The sequence below is a fragment of the Phoca vitulina genome, unplaced genomic scaffold (assembly GCF_004348235.1).
Source record: "Phoca vitulina isolate PV1807 unplaced genomic scaffold, GSC_HSeal_1.0 scaffold51, whole genome shotgun sequence".
NCBI classification, from domain to species: Eukaryota; Metazoa; Chordata; class Mammalia; order Carnivora; family Phocidae; genus Phoca; species Phoca vitulina.
This window is the reverse complement of record NW_022589754.1, coordinates 1,225,836-1,248,387: the sequence shown is the minus strand read 5'-3', so window position 1 is coordinate 1,248,387 and position 22,552 is coordinate 1,225,836. Positions and strand designations below refer to the sequence as shown.

General features: G+C 38.0%; 1 protein-coding gene across 7 annotated transcripts in view; it reads left to right on the top strand.

Annotated features, from left to right (window-relative positions):
* The first annotated feature begins 16,178 nt into the window (after positions 1 to 16,178).
* Positions 16,179 to 22,552, top strand: part of ZNF711 (zinc finger protein 711) — a 25,826-nt gene continuing 19,452 nt past the window's right edge. For 5 of the 7 annotated variants that reach the window (XM_032387879.1, XM_032387878.1, XM_032387877.1 and 2 more), the window contains exons 1-4: positions 16,179 to 16,392; positions 18,118 to 18,245; positions 19,167 to 19,423; positions 19,794 to 19,898. In XM_032387879.1, coding sequence (XP_032243770.1) covers positions 19,820 to 19,898 — 79 coding nt within the window. In that variant the 5' untranslated portion in view covers positions 16,179 to 16,392; positions 18,118 to 18,245; positions 19,167 to 19,423; positions 19,794 to 19,819. Of the gene's footprint in view, positions 16,393 to 18,117; positions 18,246 to 19,166; positions 19,429 to 19,793; positions 19,899 to 22,552 lie in introns of all 7 variants that reach the window. The other 2 variants (XM_032387873.1, XM_032387875.1) reach the window with 2 other exon arrangements.

Here is a 22,552-nt window from a genome sequence, read left to right as displayed (position 1 = left end):
ATACATCAAAATCCTAGAGTAGAACAGAGGCAGCAACTTCTGTGCCCTCAGTCCCAGCAACTTCTGGCTAGACACATCTCCAAAGGCAAGGGAAACAAAGGCAAAAATGAGCTATTGGGACTTCATCAAGATAAAAAGCTTTCTTTTTATGTTATGTTAATCACCATTCATCACATTAGTTTTTGATGTAGTGTTCCATGATTCATTGTTTGCGTATAACACCCAATGCAGAATGTGCCCTCTTTAATACCCATCACCAGGCTAACCCATCTTCCCACCTCCGTCCCCTCTAGAACCCTCAGCTTGATTTTCAGAGTCCATAGTCTCTCATGGTTCATCTCTCCTCCAATTTCCCCCCCTTCATTCTTACCCTCCTGCTATCTTCTTTTTTTAAAAAACATATAATGTATTATTTGTTTCAGAGGTACAGATCTGTGATTCAACAGTCTTGAGCTCACAGCGCTCACGATAGCACATACCCTCCCCAATGTCTATGACCAGCCACCCCATCCCTCCCACCCCCCACCACTCCAGTAACCCTCAGTTTGTTTCCTGAGATAAAGAATTCCTCATATCAATGAGGTCATATGATACATGTCTTTCTCTGATTGACTTATTTAGCTCAGCATAACACCCTCCAGTTCCATCCACGTCATTGCAAATGGCAAGATTACATTCCTTTTGAAAGCTGCATAATATTCCATTGTATATATATATACACCACATCTTCTTTATCCATTCATCTGTCGATGGACATCTTGGCTCTTTCCACAGTTTGGTTACTGTGGACATTGCTGCTATAAACATCGGGGTGCACATACCCCTTCGGATCCCTACATTTGTATCTTTGGGGTAAATACCCAGTAGTGCAATTGCTGGATCATATGGTAGCTCTATTTTCAACTTTTTGAAGAACCTCCATACTGTTTTCCAGAGTGGCTGCACCAGCTTGCATTCCCACCAACAGTGTAGGAGGGTTCCCCTTTTTCCACATCCCCGCCAACATCTGTCATTTCCTGACTTGTTACTTTTAGCCATTCTGACTGGTGTGAGGTGGTATCTCATTGAGGTTTTGATTTGGATTTCCCTGATGCCGAGTGATGTTGAGCACTTTTTCATGTGTCTGTTGGCCATTTGGGTGTCTTCTTTGGAAAAATGTCTGTTCATATCTTCTGCCCATTTCTTGATTGGATCATTTGTTCTTTGGGTGTTGAGTTTGATAAGTTCTTTATAGATTTTGGATACTAGCCCTTTATCTGATATGTCATTTGCAAATATCTTCTCCCATTCTGTGGGTTGTCTTTTGGTTTGTGGACTGTTTCTTTTGCTGTGCAAAAGCTTTTTATCTTGATGAGGTCCCAATAGTACATTTTTGCCCTCGCTTCCCTTGCCTTTGGCGATGTTTCTAGGAAGAAGTTGCTGCAGCTGAGGTCGAAGAGGTTGCTGCCTGTGTTCTCCTTTAGGATTTTGATGGACTCCTGTCTCACATTGAGGTCTTTCAACCATTTGGAGTCCGTTTTTGTGTGTGGTGTAAGGAAATGGTCTAGTTTCATTCTTCTGCATGTGGCTGTCCAATTTTCCCAACACCATTTGTTGAAGTCACTGTCTTTTTTCCACTGGACATTCTTTCCTGCTTTGTCGAAGATTAGTTGACCATGGAGTTGAGGGTCCATTTCTGGGCTCTCTCTTCTGTTCCATCGATCTATGTGTCTGTTTTTGTGCCAATACCATACTGTCTTGATGATGACAGCTTTGTACTAGAGCTTGAAGTCCGGAATTGTGATGCCACCAGCTTTGCTTTTCTTTTTCAACATTCCTCTGGCTATTCGGGGTCTTTTCTGGTTCCAAACAAATTTTAGGATTATTTGTTCGATTTCTTTGAAAAAAGTGGATAGTATTTTGATGGGGATTGCTTTGAATGTGTAGATTGCTCTAGGTAGCATTGACATCTTCATAATATTTGTTCTTCTAATCCATGAGCATGGAACATTTTTCCATTTCTTTGTGTCTTCCTCAATTTCTTTCATGACTATTTTATAGTTTTCTGAGTACAGATTCTTTGCTTATTTGGTTAGATTTATTCCTAGGTATCTTATGGTTTTGGGTGCAATTATAAATGGGATCAACTCCTTTATTCCTCTTTCTTCTGTCTTGTTGTTGGTGTATAAGAATGCCACTGATTTCTGTGCATTGATTTTCTATCTTGCCACTTTACTGAATTCCTGTATGAGTTCTAGCAGTTTGGGGGTGGAGTCTTTTGGGTTTTCCAAATAAAGTATCATATCATCTGCAAAGAGTGAGAATTTGACTTCTTCTTTGCCGATTTGGATGCCTTTTATTTCTTTTTGTTGGCTGATTGCTGTGGCTAGGACTTCTAATACTATGTTGAATAGCAGTGGTGATAGTGGACATCCCTGCCGTGTTCCTGAGCTTAGGGGGAAAGCTCGCAGTTTTTCCCAATTGAGAATGATATTCGCTGTGGGATTTCATAGATGGCTCTTATGATATTGAGGTATGTACCCTCTATCCCTATACTCTGAAGGGTTTTGATCAAGAAAGGATGCTGTACTTTGTCAAATGCTTTTTCTGCATCTATTGAGAGGATCATATGGTTCTTGTTCTTTCTTTTATCAATGTATTGTATCACATTGATTGATTTGCGGTTGTTGGACCAACCTTGCAGCCCAGGGATAAATACCACTTTGTCGTGGTGAATAATCCTTTTAATGTACTGTTGGGTACTATTGGCTAGTATTTTGGTGAGGATTTTTGCATCGATGTTCATCAAGGATATTGGTCTGTAATTCTCCTTTTTGATGGGGTCTTTGGTTTGGGGATCAAGGTAATGCTGGCCTCATAAAATGAGTTTGGAAGTTTTCCTTCCATTTCTATTTTTTGGAACAGTTTCAGAAGAATAGGTATTAATTCTTCTTTAAATGTTTCGTAGAATTCCCCTGGGAAGCTATCTGGTCCTGGGCTTTGTTTGTTGGGAGATTTTTGATTCCTGCTTCAATTTCCTTAGTGGTTATAAGTCTCTTCAGGTTTTCTATTTCTTCCTGGTTCAGTTTTGGTAGTTGATCATCTCTGGGAATGCATCCATTTCTTCCAGATTATTTAATTTGCTGGCATATAGTTGCTCATAATATGTTCTTATAATTGTTTGTATTTCTTTGGTATTGGTTGTGATCTCTCCTCTTTCATTCATGATTTTATTTATTTGGATCATTTCTCCTTTCTTTTTGGTAAGTCTGGCCAGGGGTTTATCAATCTTGTTAATTCTTTCAAAGAACCAGCTCCTAGTTTCATTGATCTGTTCTACTGTTCTTTTGGTTTCTATTTCATTGTTTTCTGCTCTGATCTTTATTATTTCTCTTCTCCTGCTGGGTTTAGGCTTTATTTGTTGTTCTTTCTCCAGCTCCTTTAGATGTAGGGTTAGGTTGTGTATTTGAGACTTTCTTGTTTCTTGAGAAAGGCTTGTATTGCTATATACTTTCCTCTTAGGACTGCCTTTGCTGTATCCCAAAGATTTTGAACAGTTGTGTTTTCATTTTCATTGGTTTCCATGAATTTTTTTTAATTCTTCTTTAATTTCCTGGTTTACCCACTCATTCTTTAGTAGGAAGCTCTTTAGCCTCCATGTATTTGAGTTCTTTCCGATTTTCCTCTTGTGATTGAGTTCTAGTTTCAAAGCAGTGTGGTCTGAAAATATGCAGAGAATGACCCCATTCTTTTGGTACTGGTTGAGAACTGATTTGTGACCTAGGATGTGATCTATTCTGGAGAATGTTCCATGGGCACTAGAGAAGAATGTGTATTCTGTTGCTTTGGAATGGAATGTTCTGAATATATCTGTGAAGTCCATTTGGTCCAGTGTGTTATTTAAAATCTTTACTTCTTTGTTGATCTTCTGCTCAGAGGATCTGTTCATTTCAGTGAGGGGGTGTTAATGTCCCCCACTATTATTGTATTGTTGTCAATGTGTATCTTTGCTTTTGTTATTAATTGGTTTATATAAGTGGCTGCTCCCATGTTAGGGTCATAGATATTTACAATTGTTAGATCTTCTTGGTGGATAGACCCTTTAAATAAGATATAGTGTCCTTCCTCATCTCTTATTACCTTCTTTGGTTTAAAATCTAATTTGTCTGATATAAGGATTGCCATCCCAGCTTTCTTTTGGTGTCCATTAGCATGGTAAATGGTTTTCCACCCCTTCACTTTCAATCTGGGGGTGTCTTTGGGTCTAAAATGTGTCTCTTGCAGACAGCATGTCGATGGGTCTTGTTTTTTTATCCAATCTGATAGCCTGTGTCTTTTGATTGGGGCATTTAGCCCATTTACATTCAGGGTAACTATTGAAAGATAGGAATTTAGTGCCATTGTACTACCTGTAAGGTGACTGTTACTGTATATTGTCTGTGTTCCTTTCTGGTCTCTGTTACTTTTAGGCTCTCTCTTTGCTTAGAGGACCCCTTTCAAGATTTCTTGTAGGGCTGGTTTTGTGTTTGCAAATTCCTTTAGTTTTTGTTTGTCCTGGAAGCTTTTTATCTCTCCTTCTCTTTTCAATGACAGCCTAGCTGGATATAGTATTCTTGGCTGCATATTTTTCTCATTTAGTGCTCTGAAGATATCATGCCAGTCCTTTCTGGCCTGCCAGGTCTCTGTAGACAGGTCTGTTGCCAATCTAATGTTTCTTCTATTGTAGGTTACAGATCTCTTCTCCCGAGCTGCTTTCAGGATTTTCTCTTTGTCTCTGAGACTCGTAAGTTTTACTATTAGATGTCGGGGTGTTCATCTATTTTTATTGATTTTGAGGGGGGTTCTCTATGCCTCCTGGATTTTGATGCCTGTTTCCTTCCCCACATTAGGGAAGTTCTTTGCTATAATTTGCTCCAATATACCTTCTGCCCCTCTCTCTCTTTCTTCTTTTTCTGGGATCCCAATTATTCTAATGCTGTTTCATCTTATGGTATCACTTATCTCTCAAATTCTGCCCTCATGATCCAGTAGTTGTTTATCTCTCTTTTTTCTCAGCTTCTTTATTTTCCATCATTTGGTCTTCTATATCACTGATTCTGTCTTCTGCCTCATTTATCCTAGCAGTTAGAGCCTCCATTTTGGATTGCACCTCATTAATAGCCTTTTGATTTCAACTTGGTTAGATTTTAGTTCTTTTATTTTCCCAGAAAGGGTTTCTCTAATAACTTCCATGCTTTTTTCAAGCCGAGCTAGTATCTTTAAAATCATCATTCTCAACTCTTGTTCTGATATCTTACTAATGTCCATAGTGATTAGGTCCCTGGCAGTCGGTACTTGCTCTTGTTCTTTTTGTTGAGGTGAATTTTTCCATAATGTCATTTTGTCCAGAGGAGAATAGATGAATGAGAGAACAAAATGCTAACAGGGTAACAACGTCCCCATAAAATATACACTAAACAAATCAGAAAAGACCTGAAACTGGGATAAAAGAAAAAGGAAAAAAAAAGATAAAGATAAAAACAAAACAAAAAAAACAGAATATGATCAAATATGATGAGGCTGGTGCATAGATCAGTGCCCCACACTAGATTTTGGGCGTACTTTGGTCTGTTAGAAGAAAGTGCCTCCCAAAATTTTAAAGAATGAAAAACTTATATATGAAAAAAATTAGGGTTAATATGATGAAGGGGTGGAATATGAGTGTAAAGGTGAAAATTATAAAAGATTTTATAAAAGGAAGGAATAAGATAAGAAGTTGGTTGAAAAAAGAAAGAAGAGAATTAAAAAAAAAAAAAGGGACAGAATGTGATCAGGCAGGAGACTAGAACAAAGCCATACACTACAGATTTAGGGTATATTTTGATCTGTTAGAAGAAACTGTATCTCAAAATTTTAAAGAGAGAACAACTTGTATATATTATACAAATTTAAGGGTAACTACTATGAAGGGATAGAATATGACTGTAAAAATGAAAAATAAAAAATATTTTTTTAAAAAAGGGATTGATAAGATGTTGGTTGAAAAAGGGAAAAAGAAAAAAAAAAAGACAGTTAAAAAAATTAACTTTGAAAGACTAAAGAATCATGGTAAAAAACCATGAATTCTATGTGCAGTATTCCCCTAGCTCTGGAGCTCTGCCATTCTCATTGATCATAAACTTGGTCTTGGCTGACTGTTCTTGCTGATCTTCTGGGGGAGGGGCCTGTTGCCGTGGTTCCCAAATGTCTTATCCGGAGGCAGAATTGCCCCGCCCTTGCTGGGTCTGGGCTAAGTAATCTGCTCAGGTTTGCTCTCAGGAGCTTTTGTTCCCTGAAAGCTTTCCATACAGCTTTGGAGGATGAGAGTGAAAATGGCGGCCCCCAATCTCCACCCCAGAGGAGCCAAGAACGCAGGGCCCCACTCCTCAGTGCACCCCCAGAGAAAAGCCATCAATCACTCCCGTCTCCCCGGTCTCCAGCCACACTCCATGCTCACCAGGCCTGTGACCGAGCATTTCTATCTCACACACGACCCGGTGTGGTGTCTCCAAACCCAGCAGATCCCTGCGGTGTGCTCCCGCGCTGCTCCTCCCGGGGGAGGAATGTGAGTCTCCCTGGATCTGCCACGTGTTGGCTCCCTGCTGGAAGAGTAGTGGCCAGACTGTGCCACGGATCATGGTTTATGGCAACCCCGAGCTGAGAGCCCGTGCCTCGGCTCCGTCTCTGCAGCCAGCTTCCCTGCTCTGATACCTGGGAGTTCTGCCACACTCAGGCACCCCCAGTCTTTCTGTGACCCCGAGGGTCCTGAGACCACACTGTCCCAGAGAGGGTTCCACCCCCCGCTTAGCCACTAGAGTGACGTCCCTCAGCAGAACCGACTTCTAAAAGTTCCGATTTTGTGCTCTGCTGCTCCATCACTTGCCAGAAGTGGCCAACGGAGGCCCCCTCCCCCGCCATTTATCCTCCTGTATATCACCTCAGATTCACTTCTCCGCACGTCCTACCTTCCAGAAAGTGGTCGCTTTTCTTTTCAGAGAGTTGTTGCTGTTCTTTTTTCGATCTCCTGCTGAGTTCATAGTTGTTCAGAATGGTTTGATCCCTATCTAGCTGAATTCCTGGGACAGATGAAATTTAGGTCTCCTACTCCTCTGCCATCTTGCTCCGCCCTACAGTCAAGATAAAAAGCTTTTGCATAGCAAAGTTAACAGTCAAGAAAACCAAAAGTCAAGAAAACCGACAGAATGGAAGAAGATATTTGCAAATGTCTCATCAGATAAAGGGCTAGTATCCAGAATGTATAAAGAACTTATTAAACTCAACACCCAAAGAACAAATAATCCAATCAAGAAATGGGCAGAAGACATGAACAGACGTTTCTTCAAAGAAGACGTACAAACGGCCAACAGACACATGAAAAAATGCTCAACATCCCTTGGCATCAGGGAAATACAAATCAAAACCACAATGAAATACCACCTCACACTGGTCAGAATAGCTAAGATTAACAAGTCAGGAAGCAAAAGATATTGGCTAGGATGTGGAGAAATGGGAACCCTCTTACACTGTTGGTGGGAATGCAAGGTGGTGTAGCCAGTCTGGAAAACAGTATGGAGGTTCCTCAAAAAGTTGAAAATAGATCTACCCTATGACCCAGCAATTGCACTACTGGGTATTTACCCAAAGATAAAAATGTAATGATCCAAAGGGGTACCGGCACCCCTATGTTTATAGCAGCAATGTCCACAAACTATGGAAGGAGCCCACATGTCCATCGACAGATGAATGGGTAAAGAAGATGTATATAGACTCAATGGAATACTACTAAACGATCAAAAAAATGAAATCTTGCCATTTGCAATGACATGGTTGGAATTGGAAGGTATTATGCTAAGTGACATAAGTTAGTCAGAGAAAGACAACTATCATATGACCTCACTTATATGTGGAATTTAAGAAACAAAATAGAGGATGTTAGAGGAAGAGAGGAAAAAATAAATCAAGACAAAATCAGAGAGGGAGACAAACCATAACTGACTCTTAATCATAGGAAACAAACAGGTTGCTGGAGGCAAGTGGGGGAATGGGGCAACTGGGTGATAGACATTAAGGAGGGCATGTGATGTAATGAGCACTGTGTATTATATTAGACTGATGAATCACTGACCTCTACCTCAGAAACCAATAATACATTATATGCTAATTAATTGAATTTAAATTGAAAAAATGAAAAAAAAAAATTCTCCCTCTCCCTCTGCCCCTACTCCACTCCCTCTCTTAAAAAAAGATTAATAAAATAGCTAATATTTATTGAATTTTTACTATGTGCCAAGCATTGGACTTTGTTTATAAGGAATCCTCTTTTAATTTTTACATCAATTCTCACAACCTTATGAGGTAAAATTCCCTTTAAATCCCTATTTTACAAATATAGAAACTGAGGCACAGAGTTTCTAAATCTTGCCTATAGTCCCTAAAGTGGCAAGTAGTCCACGTGTGTTCACTCCTTCTTTGGCTTAAATATTAGATCTTTGTAAGCATATCAGTTCTATGAGGATAGAGACTGTCTTGTTCACATCTCTAATGCCAGTGTCTAGAAGTGCCTGGTACTAAATCTTTATTGAATAAATAGGAGAATAAAAGAGTGAATGACTGCTTGACTGAATGAATGACTAATACAGGTCTCTAAAGCCTTAATTTATTAATTCAAGAGTTGTCTCTAGTCATTATATTTACTTTTTCTCATCCAATCTATCTTGAACTCAACCTATCCAGGCTTTTATCCCCACTATTTTCCAAAGAGATGTTGGTCAAGATCACAAATAATTTTCATATTACCAAATCCAATGATCAATTATTAGCTGTTATTACACTCAAACTGTCTGTGAAGAGCATTTTATACAATCGAGCATTCCTTGCATTTTTGGTAAAATGTTTTTTAAAAAATTATTTTTGAATAAATTTAAAACAGTTGAAAATGTTTACTTTGAACCTTCTAGGTAAGATGGAATAAACACATGCTTCATTCTATCTCCTACTGAACTCAAGTATAAAACCTGGATAAACTTCATGGAAAGTTGAGAACTGTGAAAAGTAAATGTCAGCAAGAGGGTCAGGGAAGAAAACCAAAATTCAATATACCACTAAACTAGTAGTTAACTTACCCCCCTTTCCCCCTCCATTATTCCCTGAACTGAATATAACTTGAAACCCAAAAGTGAGTAGTGGGATTGCAGGGATAGAGAGACATGATGTATCCACTAGTTCTGGCTAGAAGAGAGGAAAAGAGATTTTCTAGAGCTCAAGAGAGTAAGGGAAAACACCACTTGTTTGTTTTTTTTTTTTTTCTCTCATTCTTCTCCATTCAATTGACCTAACCAAGTCAAGTGTCTATTAAAGCAAAAATATCAACATACTCCTTAGGATATAAACAAGATCCAGAGTATCAATGTATTACTCAAAATGTACAGGACACAAACCAAATTATTCAGCACATGAAGATCCATGAAAAATCTCAACTTACATGGGAAAAGATAATCAACAGATGCTAGTGATGAGATGAAAAAGATGTTGGAATTATCTAATAAGGAATTTAAAGTAGCTATGACAAAAAAATGCTCAAATAAGTAATCATGCTCATTTGTTTTGTTTCTTAACTTCCACATATGAATGAAATCATATGGTATTTGTCTCTGACTGGCTTATTTTGCTTAGCATTATGCTCTCTAGCTCCAACCATTTCATTTCAAATGGCAAGATTTCAGTCTTTTTTATGGCTGAATAATATTCTGTTGTATAGATATATATACACCTTCTTTACCCATTCATCTATTAATGGACACTTGGGCTGCTTCCATAATTTGGCTATTGTAAATGATGTTGCTATAAACATAGGGGTGTATGTATCCCTTTGAATTAGTGTTTTTGTAGTTTTGGGGTAAATACCCAGTAGTGTGATCACTGGATGGCAGGGTAGTTCTATTTTTAACTTTTGAGGAACTTCTGTACTGTTTTCTAGAGTGGCTACACCAGTTTCCATTCCCACCAACAGTGCAAAAGGGTTCCCTTTTCTCCACATCCTCATCAACATTTGTTTCTTATATTTATTTTAGCATTCTGACAAGTGTGAGGTGATATCTCATTATAGTTTGGATTTTCATTTTCCTGATGATGAGTGATGTTGAGCATCTTTTCATGTGTCTGTTGACCATCTCACACATATGTGGAACTTAAGAAACAAAACAAATGAGCAAGGGAAAAAAAGAGAGGGAGAGAGTGAGAGACAAACCAAGAAACAGACTATAGAAAACAAACAGGTGGTACAAAGGGGAGGTGGGGGGGATAGGTGAAATAGGTGATGGGGATTAAGGAGTGCACTTGTGGTGAGCACTGGGTGATGTCTGGGATTGTTGAATCACTATGTTGTACACCTGAAACTAATATAACACTGTATGTTAACTGTACTGGAATTAAAATAAAAAAATAAGCAATCATGAACACTACTGAATCAAATATTAAAATAAAGTATCAGCAAAGAAATAGAATATATAAAGCAGAACCAAATGGAAATTTTAGAACTTGACAATATAATAACCAAAAAATCTAAAACCCATAAAACCTCACTTTCTGGATTCAACAGCAGAATAAAGATGACAGAAGAAGTTGGTGAACTTTAAATTAGACCAGTAGAAATTATCCAATCCGAACAGCAAAAAGAAAGATTGAAAAAATGAACAAAGCCTCAGGAGACTGGGGGGCAACAAAATTTCTCAACTTTATATAATCAAAGTCTCAGAAGGACTGGGAAAAGATTATGGTGCTGAAAGAGTATTCAAAGAAATAATGGTTGAAAATGTCCCAAATTTGGCAAATTATCTGACATAAATATACAAATAAAAAGAAGCTGAATGGACTCCAAACAGTAAATCCAAAGAAATCCAAGCCCAGATAAATTATAATCAAACTGCTTAATACTAAAGACAACAATTGGAAACCAAAATTTTAAAAGTATATATTTACAGTAATTCAAAAAAATGAAATACTTAGGTATGAATATAACAAAACCTGAATGCTAAGAACTATAAAATGCTGGTGAAATTACCCATGAAGACCCAAATAAATGGACATACTGTGTTATAAATATATTAGAAGAATTGAAATAGTAAAAATCAATTTTCCTCAGAGATCAATGGATTCACACAATATCAATCAAAACATCAGTACAATTTTTTATAGATATATACCAGGTGATACTAAAAGGAACAAGAATAGCTAGTACAGTTTTGAAAAAAAAAAAAAAACTGGAAGAATTACACTACCCAATATTAGGACTTACTAAAAACCTAAAGTAATCAAGCCAGTCCGGTGAAGGGATAGATACATATTGATCTATGGAACCTGATAAATAGGACAGATATAGACCCACATGAATACGGCCATTTGACTTTTTACAAAGGTGCAAAATCTCACTGAAGAAAAGATAGTCTTTTTAATAAATGTTGTTGGAACCTCTAGTCACTGATATGCATAAAAATGTGCCACAACCTTAATCTCACACTTTATACAAAGACTAACTCAAAATAGATCTTAGATGTAAATGTGAAGCCTAAAAAAATAAAACTTTTAGAAAAAAATAGAACATGTTTGTGAGCTGAAAGTAGGGAAAGAATTCTTAAAATCCATACCAAAAAACAATCTATTTAAAAAAAAATCAATAAATTAGACTTTACCAGAATTAAAAACTTTTGCTCTGCTGTATATATGGTATACTACATAGTGTAGTATATATACTATGAAGAAAAAGAATAGACCAGGTGACAATGTGTAGAAAATACCTACAAATACCATACCTGATAAAGGACTTGCTCCACTATACATACTTTTAAAGCTCTGAAACTTAACAATAAGGAAACAACTAGATTAAAAGATGGGCAAAGAACCTAGACAGACACTTCACCAAAGAGGTTATAGCAAATAAGCACACAAAAAGATTTTTAACATCATTAGCTATCAGACAAATGCAAATTAACACCACAATGTGATATCAGTACACATCTATTAGACCAGCTAAAGTAAAAAATAGTTATAATACTAAATGCTGGTCAGGAGATAGAGAAATTGATTAGAGGGTTCAGATGATGACAGCTCAAACTCCTTTACAATTTTTCTATCAGTCTTCCATTTTATGTTTCACCCACCTATGATCATTGTCTGGACCTGTTACTTCATTAGAGGTTGTAAAATGGTGACTTTCTACATTTATTCTACAATTATTAATTTTATTTCTTCTGAAAACAGAACTTCCTTTCTTCAAGCTAGGGCTATTTGGTTGACCTGAAATAGTTTGTAGAAGAAAAGCAGAATTAAAATACTGAGTTCTTTTTCCTTTAATTGTTCATTGTCAGAGTAAGAAATTGGTATCTTATTTACTTCGTATGGTATCCAGTGAGGTTTTTCATTGGAAGTGAGGGGGATCTCTGTTTATCTCTCTTTCTGTATTCTTAATAATCTCATGATTTTTTATATAGTCCATGTGATTCAATTACTTCTAGTTAGTATTATTTTTTTGATGCTTTTGTGTACTTTTAACATGCTTCCGTTAGTCTGCTGGTTTTGCTCACTGACACAATTTAATACAATTTATCTTATTTATTTCCTATCTCAAACCTGGAATTAGCTATTCTCCCCTCTCCCCCAAGAAGTCCTGATACTTCTTATGTAGAATAACATTTAGAGAACTTTTGTGCATCACTTTTTATTTTTTCTATTACAGAAGAAAATTTGTACTCTCAATGTTGATTTAAATTACTTTTATTATACTGCTACTTAAACAACAATGGAACTATGTATAAATAAATGCCTTGGGCTTATGGTGTTTATATAATTATAAAACCAAAACAATAAACAATAAAACTAATAAATTAACAGCATTAAAGTTAGGCATTATATTGTTTTGTTGAAACTAAATTACAGTTCACAACATGAATATGGCTCCACAATGGCATATTGAGTGCAGCTTGTCTGGTATGCTATGGGATGACTCATTTCTCACCACTTTATTCTAACTACCAAGAAACTGTATTATGTACAGCACACCTGGTATAGGACCATATAATTTACAAAGTCTGACTCCTTCATTTCAAATCAACCCCAAACAGTTAAAGTGGTACTATCTGGTGTCAATGTGCTTGAAAATACAAACACAAATATGAGTGTTGATAATGTATGGCAGGGTTCAGTTATAAGGTGGTCTTCTAGATGACCCAGAATATGGTCATGTTAATTTATTTTAGACTATTTCCTTTGGGAGATGGTCAAGTTACAGTTAAAGAAAGATGGCTGAGTTTTCATAGAAGAGGTTGAGATTAAGGGGAATATAGCTGACAACAAACTGTGATTCCAGAGGCATATGAGGAAGACTAGACCGCAATATGTGACATCTAAATGTACCACAGCAAAACAGTATTAGTTGGCCAAGATTACTGGGTGAAGTAGAAGGAGTGAAGTGAGCAAGCTACAAAACAAAGAAAGCTACAAATTAAAAAGAGTTTATAACACCTAATTAATATTATTGGTCTTTTTTTAAAAAAGATTTTATTTATTTATTTGACAGAGAGAGAGACAGCGAAAGAGGGAACACAAGCAGGGTGAGTGGGAGAGGGAGAAGCAGGCTTCCCGCCCAGCAGGGAGCCCGATGCGGGGCTCGATCCCAGGACCCTGGGATCAGGACCTGAGCCAAAGGCAGACGCTTAACCAACTGAGCCACCCAGGCACCCCAATAGTATTGGTCTTGGTGCTAATATGAAACCGCAAAAAGGCTGAAGCATGGATATAGAAACACTTACTATTTAAAATAATAGCACAGCCATCCTTAATATAGAATTCAATTTACTCCTCTAAATAAATACTGACCAAATATCTAAAAGACATATGCTGGATGGTCTTTCACATTGTTGCCCGCCTGGAATTCCCACAAGTCTCTTTCTGTCCTCGTCTGGGCGTCATCTTTGACTTCTAGTGGGAGTTGACAGCAATGTTTAAGCAGGAGAGTGAGATAATCAATTTTCTTTGTTTTGTTACACAAATGATACTGTGGTGGTGTAGACTATACTGTAAAAGTTATCAAGTGAAGTAAAGAGATACATGTAGCAGAGAAATGAATCAGGAGGCTGTTCCACAGTCCCATTTGTTGAGAACCACAACTAAATTGAAAATGGAGTGGGGAGGCTTGATTTGAGATATTTTTCACATTTGGTGATTTCTGATTTCATGATTTGTTGAGAAAATGAATACAGAGTAACTAGTTAGGAAAGTATTGCAGTAATCCCCGTAAGAAGGGATGTGAACCTGAACAAAGTAATGATATTAGGAATAAAAAAAAAAAAAAAAAAAAAGGATGAGGACATCTGCCTTTGGCTCGGGTCAGAATCCCGGGGTCCTGGGATGGAGTCTTCATCCAGCTCCCTGCTCAGCAGGGAGCCTGCTTCTCCCTCTCCCTCTGCCTGCCGCTCCCCCTGCTTGTACTCTCTTGTCTCTCAAATAAATAAAAAGAATATTTTTTTTAAAAAAAGGATGAATTCCATAGATATTAAGGAAGTAGAATTCTCAGGACATTTTGATGGCTCAGATGATTCAAGAAAGAGGGAGGAGCAAGGGTGATCTTCAGGTTTTAAAAATTGTCTATCACAATTTTTCACAAAGGTGATTGACCTTAAAAACCCCACATCTTTCTTAGCTTTCTTCCATCAGTGTCCCATTGGAATTGTCTCTGGGAGAAGACATTTCAAGTAGTATTTGCCAGAGTGGCCAATATAGAAACACATCACATACAGGGCTACACTCATAAAAATACCTTCCTCATTTAGGAGGGAAAATAAAAGTGTAACACCTACAGGGGTTGGCAAACTATGGCCCACAGGCCAAATATGGAGCACTGCCTATATTTTTAATGGCCTGCGACTAAGGATGGTGTTGACATTTTTAATAGTGGAAAATAATTCAAAGAAAAATAATTTTTCATGACACATTAAAATGATATAAAATTCAAATGTCAGTGTCCACAAATAAAAGTTCTACTGGAACACAGACATGCTCATTTGTGTACATACTACATATACAAGCAGTCTATGGCTGCTTTGGGGCTACAACTACAGACTTGAATATTTATATCAGACCTATAGCCCTCAAAGCCTAAAACATTTACTACCTGGTCCTGTACAGAGAAAGTCGCTGACTCCTGGTCTAATATAAGCCAGGTACTGTGCTAGGGCTTTCACATCATTGTCTCCTCTAATTTTGTCAAATCCTTTAGTGTTATAGTAGGCTACAAGGAACTGGAGAAATTAGCTAATTGAGAACAATAACATGTTTTATTTGTAAAATATTCCAATCATTTAGGCAAAGGTAATGAGTCACCTTCATTTTTTTTTTTTTTTTTTTTAGGATCGTGTCCTTTCCCTGCTTTAACACTGCTATTCAACCCAAATGCTTGTTTTCAGTTAAGTACTAAAGCTAAATTTTCAGATTATAAAGCCTTTCGCATCTCATCTCTCTTTTCCCCACCCATCACCTCTGAATTTCTCACTGTTCTCCCATTTTGTGCAGACACAAGCTGAAAGTGACACACTGAAGAGATATTTCGAGTTCATTTCCTTTAGGTTCCTTGTCCACCTTTCCGTTCTGTGCCTTTCTTCTTTCTTCTTTACTTTCTTCATCGAATTGTCTACCGATATGAAATATAAAAGGAATTTAAAGGACGGAGGTAGGGAAACTGCAAAACACACACAGGGTTTTTGGTGGGGAGACATACCTCTTACCGCTCTGGACGGCCTAATTGGTCAAATCCTCGAGAGTAGGGCCGATTTTTTTTTTTTTTTTTAATGTCTTCCAACATGTATTAAAGGTTCAGTGAATTGCCATTCAGTCATCGATTTTCCCCCCTCCCCCTCTTCCTCTCCCTTGGGAAACCTGGAAAACAAAATCTTCCCACGGAAACTCCTCAGGGGCGCCCCAAGATCCAAAGCTTCTTTACTTGGGCTCGCCCGCGCTGCACCCTCCCCCGCCACCCACCACCCACCACCCACCACCCACTGCAACCCACCACCCACCACCCACTGCAAGTCCGCGGCGTCTCCAAGCACAAACCCAGCGCGGGCTTCTTGATCTCCCGAACGCGCGCGCGCGCGCGCTCTCCCGTTGGCCCCCTACCCTGCAGCAAGGGCAGCGTGACGTAATGCAACCTCAGCATGTCGGCAGCGATATAAAGAAGGACAAGGCGGCGCGCCTCCCAGACGCAGAGTAGCTTGTGATTGGCTCGGGCTGCGGAACCTCGGAAACCCGAATGTGAGGACCTTACAGATACACAGCTGCCGACCCCCGCAGAAATCTGGAGCGCGGTCAGAATCCAACTGGCGGCGGCGGAGGCAGCAGTGGCAGCAGGTAAGGAGACTCCTGAAGAGAAAGTGGAGGGATTCGGGTCCGCTGCGCTGTGTCGCTTGTGTGAGAGGAGGAGAGGCTCACACCCAGCCTGTAGTGTAGGGCGAAGGGAACAATGGAAGTGGCGTCTAGTCCCTAAGCTTTGCCTCCCCCTCGGTCTGGCAGTTTTTGTCCTCAGCCGCAGCTGGTGACTGGAGGAATTGAGGGAAGTGGAGGCTTTTCCCCCTCAGGCAGCCTCTCCTTCCTCCAGGCCAGAACCCCTAGGGGCAAGAGCCGTCGTTGTGACCGTCGGTGGTTTAGGGTGACGGGAAAATGGCGGAAAACAAAACGGTGAATTGAAGAATGCGGCGTCCCCCTGGCATTTTCTCTCGGCGACACCCCCCAATATTCTTTTCATTTGCGCCCCCCTCCCACTTCTCTGTCCCCCACCCCGCCTGCTGCTTCTGGTAGGCTTGGAATGCGTGAGGGATGGTGGCGTTTGCAAGGAGGTGGCGCCGAATCGAGCATTTTAGGGGGGTAGGGAGCAGTCAGAGCCTGGGGGGCGGGTGTGTGCGGCAGTTGTCGCCTCCACTAAAACACCACCATTTTGGTTCCCAGCGTCTCCCATGTAGCGGGGCAGAGAGAGCGGGAGGAGGATGAGGGGTTGGGCAGCACGGCGTGGGTAGCAGCGGTGGCGACCGCTGCACCAAGTGAGAGGAGGGAGGAGGGGAAAGGGTATTCTTGTCTCTTCGCTTTCTGCCTTTCCACGGAGAAGGTTCTCTTGTTAGGTTTAAGATCCAGTCATATGGGTAATATATAAGAGGGCACGTGTGTGCGTTCTGCTCGAAATGATCGAAACTTGGCATGGTCGTGGAAAAGGGAGACTTATGCGGGAAGCGGGTTGCGTCCAAAGCTGCAATACTGCTACTTGCCAGAGCTCCTTTGTCTCCTATTTCTGCAAATACTACTTTCGCATTCTCTTGCTCTGCTGCCTTAAGATTTCTCTTCAACCTCTCACCCTGTTTACATCATCAAGATCAAGAAGCTAGGTCCTGAATGAGCTGTTCGGAAGAGACGGACGAGAGTAAAATGTTTTTTGTTATTTGTTTTGGGATTTCTGCTCCCCGTACATTGAAAGATGTTTACTTGCAGCGTACTTAGTGGTTACCTCCATTCAATAAGGATGTGAGATATACTCTTGAGAATACTGAGAAGCCCAGCTATCTATTGGCTATTGAATACTTAACACACTGCTCTTCTCATACCTCATTTATTATTGATCTTATTTAAACTTCCTGTATGGGAAAAGGTGCTCCAATTTATTTATTGGGTATTCATACAGTGTGATACTTCCTATAGTAGTTGCACTATGTGTTAAGATTTTTACACCTAATTGAGTGCTAGTGCAGATTTTTCTCTATCGATTTGGCAAGGATAAAGCTTGCCCTTGGTTGGTTCTCTTTCACTTTCCAAAATAAGGTGTTGCTAGTGATTTTTAAATGTGCTTTAGAGAACATTTGGTTTAATGAAGTGGTCGAATTCTAAGTGTAATAATATTGCTTATATTGTAGTAGGTAGTTGTTTCTTTTGGAATCCCTTCGGATGCTTTTTAGATGAGCAGATTTGAGCATTTGAGCCCTTCTCAATCTCACCCTGCACGTCAAAGTGTAAAGAAAATTCTTAAGTTGTGTAAGAGATTTGGTTCAAAATGTTTTAAAATGTTTAATTTTGAATGTATTTTTACAATAGGTAAAGAGAACGTTTTTCCAAAGAAAATAACATAGGTCAGAAGGAAAAATAACGAAAACAAATTGCTGCAGATTTTACTTTACAATATGTAAGAAAATCTACAATTTCTTCAAGACAGTCATATTAAGGTGATTAACAAACTAATGTTTTATTTTATTTAATAATTAAACAGAATTAAGTGTTTAAAACATTTCAAGGTATTTGTAATTGTTCTATTAGTTATGTGATAAGGAAAGCAATTATTCTAATTAAAGTTGAAATATTACACTGTTTTAAATGTTAAAAATAAGTCCTTAATGGCATTTTGATTTATCTCTGTGAACATACGGGTAGTTTATCATGAACTCTCGTGGCCTCTGATGGCTTCATTTTGGAGGCAGGAAACAATGTGGTATTTGAAAAAAAAAAAGACAAAATACAGCCAAGAATTTCTAAAAATTTGTAATTTTGTTAATACATAAAGTAATTTTGTTGAATCGTTTGATACACAGAAATGACACCTACTGCTGTAAGGATTTTTATATACAGGATTCAAATGTTATACTCTCCTGCCTCCTGTACACCTATAGAACTTTAAGGCAAGGAAAAAAAATCTTAGTGATCTTACTTAAGGATACATTAAGTTGCTTTACATGGCAGCTTTCTAAAAGTTTAATGATATAACCTCATCTTTTGTGCAATATAGCCCAATTTATTAAACACTCCTAAATAAAAATGAGACAGATGTTTTATAAAATTGACAGATTTTTTTTGGTTGATATACTTAGAATTTTATGTTTGAAGGGGAAATACACATATGTAATTGTAAGAAATATGTGTAGTGACAGCATTCGACTTTAGGTTCCATACTGTCTGATGATCTTAAATATAGGATACATCACTTGAAATGAAATAGAATCCTTGCTTTCAAAACTAGCTTGAAGCTAGAGTGACTTTATTAATCATTAAAGAAAAAAAATCAGTTGTACAATTATAAGTAAACGATATTCTGAAAGGAACAGTTTTGCTAAATGTTTGTATGTGATTGATCTTATCTCTACCATATTTAGGAAGCAGTCATGTTTCATGAGTCCTCAAAACTATGAGACAAGAGAATGTAGTAGAGTGAGGCCAGAAGTCCTTACTGGCTCAAAGAACTCCAGGGAAACTGGGATAGAACATTTTACATTATAAGTAGAACCCCGGGAGCCAGAGGTGAAACACAAGTTTATCTGCAGAGCTCCGCTGCAGGGCTGAGCTGGGTCTGGAAGAAATGGATGAGAGCCACTGGATGAAATTCACTAATACTAGACACCTGAGTCCTCTAGTAATGTATAAATATCCCAACTATTGTCTGTTGTCATCTTGTTCTTCTTTTTCTTCTTTTATAATCTACATTTTACCTGGAACGTCAGTGCTACAGTTTTGTTCCTTTGCTTGCTTCTATCACTTCCCCCGTGGCTTGTCACCCTTACTGTGTCTTATTCTCCGTTATCTTTGATTTATGTCCTTTCACTTAGCCCTTCTTTTACTTATGCTTGTCACATTAAGTATCTAATCAAGGTTTTTATTTTCCTTTGTAATAAGATTTGCACACCTGGTTCTGAGGCATATTTTCCATTGCATTTTTTTTTCTCAGAACAACTCACTTTGGCCTAAATGTATTTAAACTATTTTTAAAACCATTTCTTTTACAGAGATTTGTGAATGAACTTTGCTAAATATGGATTCAGGTGGTGGAAGTCTTGGATTGCACACATCAGACTGTAGAATGGCCCATACCATGATTATGCAGGATTTTGGTAAAGCATTTTCTTTGTTGTATTTTTTTCTTTCTTTTTTAAAATCATAGCATACTAAATATCAAAACTATATTGAAGAAGGGGAGAATTTATGAAAAGTTGTTTTTTTGCTAGGAAAATTCATTTGTAGGGCTCATTTTCTTAAAGTAGCTATGTGCCAGTAGTCTATTTAAAATCATTCTTAAAATTTTGTGGGAAGGTTGAAGTAAAGAAACTTTGGAATATAGTGGTGATGTGGCATTGAAAATGAAAAAACTCAGCTTACATAAATAACCAAATCAGTTCTTGAATGTAGGAAATATTAAATTGGCTTTCTAAAATTCATTTTAAATTGTATTGTTGATAAAACTGGAAAAGGAACTACTTCAGTCATTACAAAGAAGTTAGATTAATTATATTCTGATGCAATATCTTCAGAAAGTTGTTTCTAATAACATTATATTTTTCTTTTTTTACAGAAGAAAAGATTCCCTACTTTTATGGCCAGGTTTTTCAGTAGCTTCTTAACAGTAGTTATTTTGATGAAATGTTACGACTCTTATCACAGTCAACAAAGAAACTGAATTTGGGCAGGGTCAGTCTGAATTATAGAAGAGATTGAGGTATCTGAAGTATAAGAGGCAGGGATAGGGTGGTAAGAATTGAAGAAAAGTGGAGTGAGAGTAGAAAAGAAAAATAGTAAATTGGGATAAAAAGTAAACAGAAAACAAAGTATTAAGGAATTATCAAAGATGGTATTGAGGTGGGGGATTACAACTAGTAATACTTTTCTCAATTAAGAAAATGCTATCACTGTTTTCACATTAATGTGAATATGTTATTTTGTTCCTTGTAAAGCCTACAGTATTGAGAATCAGAAGAACTGGATTCTAGTCTTGGCAGTCCTATTAACTATCTGTGTAAACTTGGGCAAATTACTTAATTCACTTTTGTGAAGGGATTGGCCTAGATAACATTTAAGGTCCTCTCCAGTTCTATGATTCCCTGACACTTCTGTCTGATGAATAAAGATATGGTGCATAGATCAAGATTGAATGTGGTGAAGATCGAGATGACTATGTAGTGAATTGATGAAATAGAAAGCAATCATTGATTCATTCTGCTAAATGAGTCAGAAGTCAATTGTGTTGATTATGGATGACTTAGAAGTGATTCTGGGTGAAAAAAGAACAGGAATAAATTCTAGAAGTAGGACAAAGAACTGAAGAGTAAAGACTTCACAAAGAATTTTGTGAATGCTAGAAATAGTTTTTAAAATACTGGAACACTTGAACTTCAGTATAGTAAATAAGTTTTGGTTGAAATGTCACCTTTAATTTTTAAAAATATCTTAGAGGGTGTCTGGGTGGCTCAGTTGCTTAAGTGTTTGCCTTCGGCTCAGGTCGTGATCCCGGGCTCATGGGATTGAGCCCTGCATCAGGTTCACTGCTTAGCAGGGAGCCTGCTTCTCCCTCTCCCTCTGCCGCTCCCCCTGCTTGTGCTCTCTCTCAAATAAATAAATAAAATCTTTAAAAAATAAAAATAAAATAAAAATACCTTAGAAATGGAAGAAATACAACATTTTCTCCATATGATACAAAATTTAACCTACCCTGTAGCATTTGGTGAAGTGCCAGATCCCCTTCAGTCCTGAAGAAGTTGCCTGTTAGCAAGTAAAGCCTGATTCCTTTCTAAGATTGAAAAAAATGTCCATTTAGTGCTGGTGAATATTTACTTGGTCTTCCTCCTACCTTCCTTTTCATTGTTCCTCCTTAGTGTCTTAAGGTTTAATCAATCCCTTATTACATTTAATACTTCACTTCCTTTTAGTTGCTAGGGAAGAAGAATATGCATATTGAAATACATTATATACATTCTTTTTTTCTTATTTTTTTATTGAGATAATAATTCATATACCGTACAATTCACCCATTTTAAAGAATATAATTCAGTGGTTTTAGTATACTCACAGAGTTGTGCAAATATCACTGCTACCTAATTTTAGAACATTTCATCATTGGAAAAATAAAACCTAATACTCATTAGCAGTCACCCCCAACCCTGCTCCAGACCTAGGCAACCACTAACATTTCTGTCTATGGATTTACCTATTCCAGATATTTCATATAGGTAAAACTATACCATATGTGGCCTTTTGTGTCTGGTTTCTTTCACTTAGCATAGTTTTCAAGTTTCATCAATATTGTAGCCTCTATCAGTTTCTCTTTAAATTTCTGCCAACATCAAAACTTAGATTTGCAATCCCATAAATTAATGATATTTGTGAAACAGTTTGGCATACACAGGTAGAGCTAGCCAAGTAAGTATACTATGCATCACAGGATCTCTAAATTCTATAATGTTTTCGGTGGGCATAGGATGGCTACTATATTAAGAATTTGAAATATTAATTTAATTCAGAAACTCATTAGACCAGTTTCTTTTGAAGGATACTTGAGATTTAGAAACATTTTTTAAAGATTTTATTTATTTGGGCGCCTGGGTGGCTCAGTTGGTTGAGCGACTGCCTTCGGCTCAGGTCATGATCTTGGAGTCCCGGGATCGAGTCCCACATTGGGCTCCCTGCTCAGCAGGGAGTCTGCTTCTCCCTCTGACCCTCCCCCCTCTCATGTGCTCTCTCTCTCTCTCTCATTCTCTCTCTCAAATAAATAAAT